General features: G+C 26.9%; 1 protein-coding gene across 1 annotated transcript; it reads right to left on the bottom strand.

The window, feature by feature from the left end:
• Positions 1 to 6724: 6724 nt before the first annotated feature.
• LOC112603967 (52 kDa repressor of the inhibitor of the protein kinase-like) lies at positions 6725 to 7183 on the bottom strand. Its single transcript, XM_025352804.1, has one exon. It carries the CDS (start codon positions 7181 to 7183, stop codon positions 6725 to 6727), a length of 459 nt encoding a protein of 152 aa, XP_025208589.1.
• Positions 7184 to 8498: the final 1315 nt, after the last annotated feature.

The raw sequence follows: 8498 nt of genomic DNA, 5'->3' as shown, positions 1-8498 counted from the left end.
TTCTTTGCAACTGTGATTCTCTATTAGTATTATTTCTATAAATATCTTATCAATTAAGATTATTTATTTTTTTATTTATATTTTAACTAATGTTTTGTTATTTGTTAATATTAAATAATAAATAGTAAATTTTTGTTTAAATGTAAATGTACGTATTAGGTATTTATTATTTAAGCATATTTATTATAAATTAACTATGTCTCGCGGGAATAAATGTGTGTATTATTTATGTGGAAATACTCCAAGAAATAATCCAAATTTGAGTTTGTTTGGATTTCCTAAGGATCTTGAAAGATCAAGAATATGGATTAAAAATTCAGGTACAGTCGACTCTCATTAATTAGAAACTTTCGATAATTTAAATCAAATGCTCACTTGAAAATCTTTTGGTAATTCAAATAAAAATCATTCATTTATGTACACTCGGTAATTCGAAATTAAATTTTTAGAAAACTGGCTACTAACACGAGACAATTCGAAATTTCATCTTTTTAACGTTCGGTAATCCGAATTTCGAAGTATATTCTCCAAATGTATTTCTTATAATTTTTTTATTGATAATTTACTATACAGCTATGTAGAAATTTAGTTTATTTTTGATACCTAACTATAGAATTATTATTGTAAAAACTTTATTGTAAGCTTTGTATTTTTTAATCGTCTGTTAATAATAAAAATTTTAATTTATATTTTAAAAACAATAAATAACTCTAATACTGCATAACTTTCTGAAATATTTAATAATTATGTATGTAGGTACAATAATAAAAAAAAAAAAATTTTTCTTAAATCTTAGTAATTTTAATTTTTTCTTTTTTGCTCTTTCAATATTTTGAACTACTCAGCAATTCAAACTCTTGGTGATTCAAAATTTTACAATAGTCCCGCCAACATTGAATTATTGAGAATCGACTGTATGTTCATTCTTTTTTCCATACTATGTTCATAATTAATAGGAGCAGATATTTATATTCAAAAAAATTGAAATATATGTATGCAATTATGCATTATAAAGTATAAAAATATTCTTAAAATTTATTTTAAATGTACATTAATAAAATTATTTATTTTACCTTATTTGGTCATTAAAAATTAAAAATAGTAAATTTAATGATTCCTAAAATAAAAATGTATAAACTTTTGTTGAATTGTTTGTTAATTTGAAAAAATATAGGTAGGTATATATTGAAAACCAAATACTAACCAAGCATTAAAAAATTTGAAAGAGTTTGAGAAGTTGAACTACATTTATTAATTTCATACGTTTTTTTAATACCTATCTGTAAAGAAACTCTATTATTTTTATGCATAATATCACTTGTTTAAAGATTATTTCTTTTATTTTTAATAAGATGTGGAACATCATACACAACAAATATCTTATTACCATTCACTTGAATGGATGGATTTTCTTTTGTAAAACCTAGTTTTTTTAATGCTGATCTATTATTATGTCCTTGATCATATATAGTTGCTATGACATGTAATTTACATCTTATTAACAGATTAATTTGTTCTAAAATTAACTCTGATAATGCTGTAACTTTCATTAAGATAGATAAGAGAAAATGAGAAATTGTTAATTTCCGTGTTGAATATATTCCTCTTATAACTAAAATAACATTTCAACATACAACATGAAAAAAAAATAATAAGAATTTAATTACTATGCTCATTATACAGAGACCAAATTTTATTTTGTTATTTTAAAATTTATTTTTGTAGGAAATATTGATCTTATTCATTTAGAAATTGAGGATTTAAGAAAGAAAAAAATCTGTTCTGATCATTTTTCTCCTGATGATTATGCAATCAATTCTAAAAGACTTTTAAAGCGAACAGCAGTACCTGCACTTTATGAAGCTATTGTACCTTTTCATGTGCGTTCCCCAAGTAAATTATATTACAATACACAGCATAGTAAAGTAAATGACATTAATATACCTTCAACTTCTAATATTATAAAACATAATTCAGAATCACCATCAACACCTAAAAGAAAAATTAAAAAACAAAAGTATCTCAATTCAAATTCTTCACCAAATTATAATAGTAAATATTCTCAACGGCTTAACTTTGATTCACCAAACTCTATCTATTTATCAACACCAACAAAAACTACACAATTCACAATAGGATCAAATGACAATACACCAATTATCACTCAAAAAACTCAATTATGGTTAGATAGTACACTTAATATGCCTGAGTCTTCAAATGTATTAAATGAAAAAATAAAATTGCTAAATAAAACTATAGAAAAACAAGCAATTGATATGAAAAAAATGAAAATGAAAATGGAATATAAACAGAAATTAATTATGTATAAAAATTCAACAATAACAAAGCTTAGGAAAAATTTAAAAAATGCCCGTATTTTATTTAAAACTAAAAATGTTATAAATTCTTTAAATTTTCCATCAATTGATTCTCAAACATTAGTAAAAATGCAAATCCGTCGTAGTATATGTAAAAAACCATGGACTAATCAAGAAAAAAACTTTTCTTTAAGATTCTATTATAAATCTCCATCCGCGTATAAATATTTAAGATCATTACAAATCAATCTACCAGGATTAGCCACAATCAAACGTTGGATTGGAGCTTCCAAATTCAAGCCAGGTTTTAATTCTGGTTTATTTAAACAAATCAAAATGAAAGTTGATTCAATGACTCACGAAGAAACATTTTGCACTTTAATATTTGACGAAATGAAAATTAAACGGTTCCTGGAATACTCAAAAGTCTTAGATGTTGTAGAAGGATATGAAGACTTGGGTACTTTTGGTAGAAGTAGTGCAATGGCAAGTCAAGCAATGGTATTTATGATAAGAGGAATATATTCACCATGGAAATTGCCAATTTCTTATTTTCTCTCATCTACTTCAATGAAAGCTACAACATTGTCAGAATTAATTTTAGAACAGATTAATTTGTTAATAAGTTGTAAACTATATGTTATAGCAATTATATGTGATCAAGGACCTAATAATAGGTCAGCATTAAAAAAACTAGGTTTTACAAAAGAAAATCCATCCATTCAAGTGAATGGTAATAAAATATTTGCTGTGTATGATGTTCCACATCTTATTAAAAATATAAGAAATAACCTTTTATCAAGTGACATTATATTTAAAAATAATAGAGTTTCTTTTCAAGATATAAAAAAAACATATGAAATTGATAAACATAGTCCAACTTCTCGCACTCTTTTAAAAATTACAGACTGTCACATTAATCCTGGCCCATTTAAAAAAATGTCTTGTAAATTAGCCTTACAAGTATTCAGTAAATCAATGTATGCTGCTATGCGTACCTGTATTAATACTAATGAATTAAAATCATCAACTGCTACTCATACTGCTGAATTTGTAAAAGAAATTAACAATCTCTTTGATTGTTTAAATAGTCAAAATCTATATAGTTCCAATCCTTATAAATGTGCCATTTCTGAAGAAAGACCCTTAACACAATTAGTTTTAAAAGAAGCTAAGCAGTGGTGTAAATATTTGAAAAAATGCAAAGGGCATGGTAGACCATATACATTTGATGGTTTAGAGTGGACAATAAATGCAATATTGGAAATTTATAAAGAACAAAAGATTATGGGATTCAACTATTTATTAACTGCTCGCTTCAATCAAGATGCAATTGAAAACACATTTTCAGTTTTCCGGCAAAAAGGTGGATATAATAACAACCCAACAGCTAGGACATTTAGAACTGCTTTCAAAATAATGACAAAAATGCAGCTTATGAAACCTTCAACATCATCAAATTGTGAAGCTGATAACGATAATGTTTTAGCACTTAATTCAATTATAAATTTATGGGAAAATAATGATGATTATGATGATCATGATGATCATGATGATCATGATGATGAAGATAATTCAGCTAGTTCATCTTTAACTTATTCGATCCATGAAGACAATTATATTGAAGTTCCTCTTGTGAATCTTTCTGTGTGTTCTGATAGATATTTTAGTGGCTATTTAGGTAAAAAATGTATTAAGAAGTTTAATTGTATTAAATGTCAGGATTACATGTTAACGTCTACGCCAGTTGATTTTAATGATAAAGACTATTTAATATTTTGTAAAGCATATGGGTCAAAATCTGGTAATTTTAGTTTAAAAGTTCCAACAGATAACTTTACAGACTATATTTCAAAATGTCAAAAAATATTATCTAAAATTGTTTTAAAGAAACCTTATAAATTAAATATAGGATTAACTATTAAAAATTCTATAATAAAAAATATATGGCCTAATATTGAATTACATTTAGAGTGTAAACCACATTTAGAATTTGTTACAATGCATCTTATTTATTGTAAACTGCTTAGAGATTTTAACTGGAAGTCAAGAAATATAAAAAATGCTACATTATCAAAATTAAAAATATTAAAAAATATTTAATATAATAAAACTTTTTATTTTTAAAAATCTCTTAGAAGCTTACAATAAATATTATTTATTAATTTAGGTTTAATAATTTGATTGTATTTAATACATATTATGTTCATTAGTGTTAATTATTAGTATATTAATTAAAAGTTATTAATTTTACAATTTATTTATCTGTTAAATGGTAACTTTTTTTTTTTTAATTAAAAATATATATAGGTATTTAAATTTAAATTTTATATCAATTTACAGCATTTCAGATTTTCTGTTTATCATTAAATAAATTAAAAATGGTTTTCAAATTATGGGTCATTAATTAGTAATTTAAGTTACTTAAAAAAGCTATAATGATTTCATATAACAACAGAATGTCTGATAAGTGGAAGTTATTAAAAAATCGGAATTACAACCTATAATTGAGGACCAATATTATAAATTCATAATATTAATAATATTATTTATTTCAATTTAAAATTGTTACCAGTTCTGTTTAAGACATTTTTTGTTTTGTTAATAAAATTTTAATGTATGATATAAAACATTACTACAATCAGCTATATTCTGTAATATCAACAATCTGTATTATTATTTAATATTATATACTTACAAGTTATATTACTTGGTATACTATTTCTTATCGCGGGTTATTTATATAAAAACCGGTATTGTGGAATAAGTGACAGCAAATATGACCCTTATGATTGTCAATAATGTGTCTCATATTTACTAAATAATTATTTCTAATAATTAATATAACTACGCTATCTATTGACATACTTCCTCTACTAAAATACCTATTTCCAAATCGCACATAGCTATGGACTATCTATGTATGTTTAATCAATGGTACAATACAAAATAATATCGATGTCGATAATTTGTCACGATATCGATATCGTATCGAATTATCGATATCGTTGCCCATCACTAGAAATCAAACACTAAAAAGTACATTAAAAAATATATTCCTTACAAAGTAAAAAATGTGTTAGAATTCAATGATATTTATTCGTTATTAAATAAAAACTGAAGTCTTCGTGGTTGTTCTATTGCAAACCTTGTTATCAATTGTTCAATGAATTTTTCTTTTCTTATATTAATTCTTTCACGATGGACATTTAACATACATAGGCCATTTAATCGGCCTTCACCCGTCGTAGACCGAAGCCAAGTTTTAACCCTTCGTAAAGTGCTAAATGACGTTTCGGCTGTACAACTTGTAGCTGGCAAAGAGAAAAATTTTTAATGCGATTCTAATGCTAGGGAAAAACATTTTGCTATGTTCTAGTAAATCTATTAAGTCCATACTTTGGCAGTCTTTTTTTTTGCCATAAACAATACCAACTTTCACTTTCAGCTAACAGATTTTCAATTTTATAAAAATTATAAATATTAGCTATGCTTTCAGTCTTGTTTTTTCATTTTTATAAATAATGCTGGATGAAGGTGTTGTAGTGAAAAAGCAACACTACTACTTTTTTAAAATCTTTCTTTAATACACTGAATTATTGAATCTAGATAAGATAGAAAAATTGACACTCGATAATAGGCTTTAGGAGATTTATAAGAATAATTGTTTCTGTGTGATTGTTTTCCAGTTATTCTGGGACAAGTAATAGTGAATTCAAAGTCATCTGCTATAGATTTGGCGTCAGTAAATAATAAATCAAAGATTTCATTTGCATTTGTTCTATTGTCTTCTAACATTTTTAACAATTCCTCTACATGTTCTCGAACTTTATAAAGCTCCATTGATACACCTTGTAAAATATTTATAACCGGTTCTAAGAAAGCGCTGTATTTAGCAATTATTTTCATACTAATTATAAATGTAAAATTCGAGATTGAGGAATATAGACATAGTGCACGTTGTCTTGTATTCGAATTTATAAGACCATTAATAGAGAAAGATTGAAGGCTTTGAATTATGGCAATACAATTTTCAAAAAACAGTCTAATATTCTTATACTTTGAAGACCAGCGTGTTTCGCAAAAAAGTGGTATATTGGGTATAAGATTTCTTCGAAGTGTACTTTCGCGATAATATTTTATAATTTCTTTTATTGTGCCAATAGTATTACGAATAACCATAATTTTGTTTAGATCGTTAATTACTAAATTTAATCGGTGACTAGCACAATTGAAATATAAAACTTTATTATATCGGTTACGAATTAATTTGGCAACGCCACCTACTTTGCCAGCCATTGTAGCACAGGCATCATAACCTTGTCCACAAAGTTTACTTAAATTAAGGCCACTGTCTTCCATAAATGATAATATTTTAGTAGCAACTGATTCTGCGTCTAATTTATCTAATGGAAAAAGCCAAGGAATTCTTCTCGAATCTTTAAAGGACTTGACTGTTTGTCTAAAAATCTAATTACAATTGTTAGCTGCTCAACACCAGAAATATCTGCTGATTCGTCAGAAATAATGGAAAATGCATTCGCGGCATTAGCTTCACACACTATTTCTTCTTTTAATATCTTTCCACACAATGTAATTAATTTATTTTGAGTTCTATGGGACGAATATTTAGCATTTCCCACATTAGTTAAAAAATGATCTTTTAATATCTCATCGCCAGATTCAATACAAAAATTCAAAAGATCGTGAAAAACACCAGAATCTGATTTTTTCCCTCGTAAAGGAAGGCCGTGAGTTCCGCAAAACAAAATAGTTGATATAATAGGTTTTAATTTTAACCTGTTAGTTTCTATTTCTTTATGCAATTCAGAATTTACTTGTTCAATAACATTAAATTTTACCATTCATAATATTCATAAAATCTTTCGCTCTTGCCATTGATTCAGTGTGCCAATTTGAAGACAAATGTATTTTAGAAGATGCATGAAAATCCTAATACTTAGTAAACGGTTTTATTATAAATCCACCTTGTACGCCTCTATGAATTGATGGCTTGAACAACACACATATTCTACAAAAAGCTCCTTTCACACCCTCAAGAACTGAATATGTCAACCATGAACAGTTTTCGTGCAACCATTGATGTCTAAATGCTCGAGTTCTTCCTGATTTTAAATCACTCTTAAAGTCATACAATCGTCAATATTTTCGACGTTCAAATAATTTCCAATATCTTTTTCATAGGTTAAAATGACATGTCGTTATTTTCTGTATTCATGATAACCGAAGCACTTTCAACAACACACAATTCCGACGACTCCATATTGACTGTATTATTTATTTCAATTGAAGTAGAGGCTTCATTAAGAGAATCACACAGTTTGGGTTTTTTAAAAAAATTTCTGATGTCCATAACAGTATTAACAATAAAACAAAATATTAAATATACTAAATACAATACGTACGTAATTTAACGTGGTCCGTGTTTCACCGTAGACGGCACGTTGACAACTAATATAATTTCATAAATCACAATTATTACAATAATTCCCAATGTGATATTGTACATTCGGTTTATTTTTAGTTATTTCAGTTATCTATTTCGTTATCTCTACGTCGTGTGCGTATATGTGCGTCGGCCGTCATAATTGGTTCGCGACCCACAGTTTGAGAAACGCTGCATTTCAATTAACAGAATTTAAACTTATTTAATTTTGCGCGATTAATGTAATAGGTACGCGTTATTAAAACATATTGTTAATACGATCAACAACCCACACACTAAAGTTAAAATATCGATGAAATGTTTATAAATCAAAATAAAAGTTAAAATTTTCAATATTCTATTTGAATTCCAGGGGGGGGGGGGCAGATGCCCTTTTAGCCCCCCCCCTCCCGGCGCCAATGGCAGTATGTGAACGTATGGCGGTCAAAGATATAAGAATTCGTCCAAGGAAAATTATTTTAACTGAAATGAATAACTATTCATATTCGTACAGTTAACTACAATGTAAATAAAATTGTATTAATCATTGTTTGAGACAAAAATATATTACTTTATTATAATTAAACCATGTAAATTTGCGCAAATTGGTTGTACCCACGTTCAGACCAGATATCGCGAGAGCGCACCAGCTAATTGGAAATTAATTAAATTTGATCCGGTTGCTGGTGCGCCTGCGCCGTTTGCCTCGGTGCCTCATCGTGTCAATCTCTCAC

The sequence above is a fragment of the Melanaphis sacchari genome, unplaced genomic scaffold, assembly GCF_002803265.2.
Source record: "Melanaphis sacchari strain LSU unplaced genomic scaffold, SCAv2.0 Contig116_pilon_pilon, whole genome shotgun sequence".
In the NCBI taxonomy this organism is placed as follows: domain Eukaryota; kingdom Metazoa; phylum Arthropoda; class Insecta; order Hemiptera; family Aphididae; genus Melanaphis; species Melanaphis sacchari.
The sequence above is the reverse complement of the archived record's forward strand: the minus strand, read 5'-3'. Positions and strand labels throughout refer to the sequence as shown.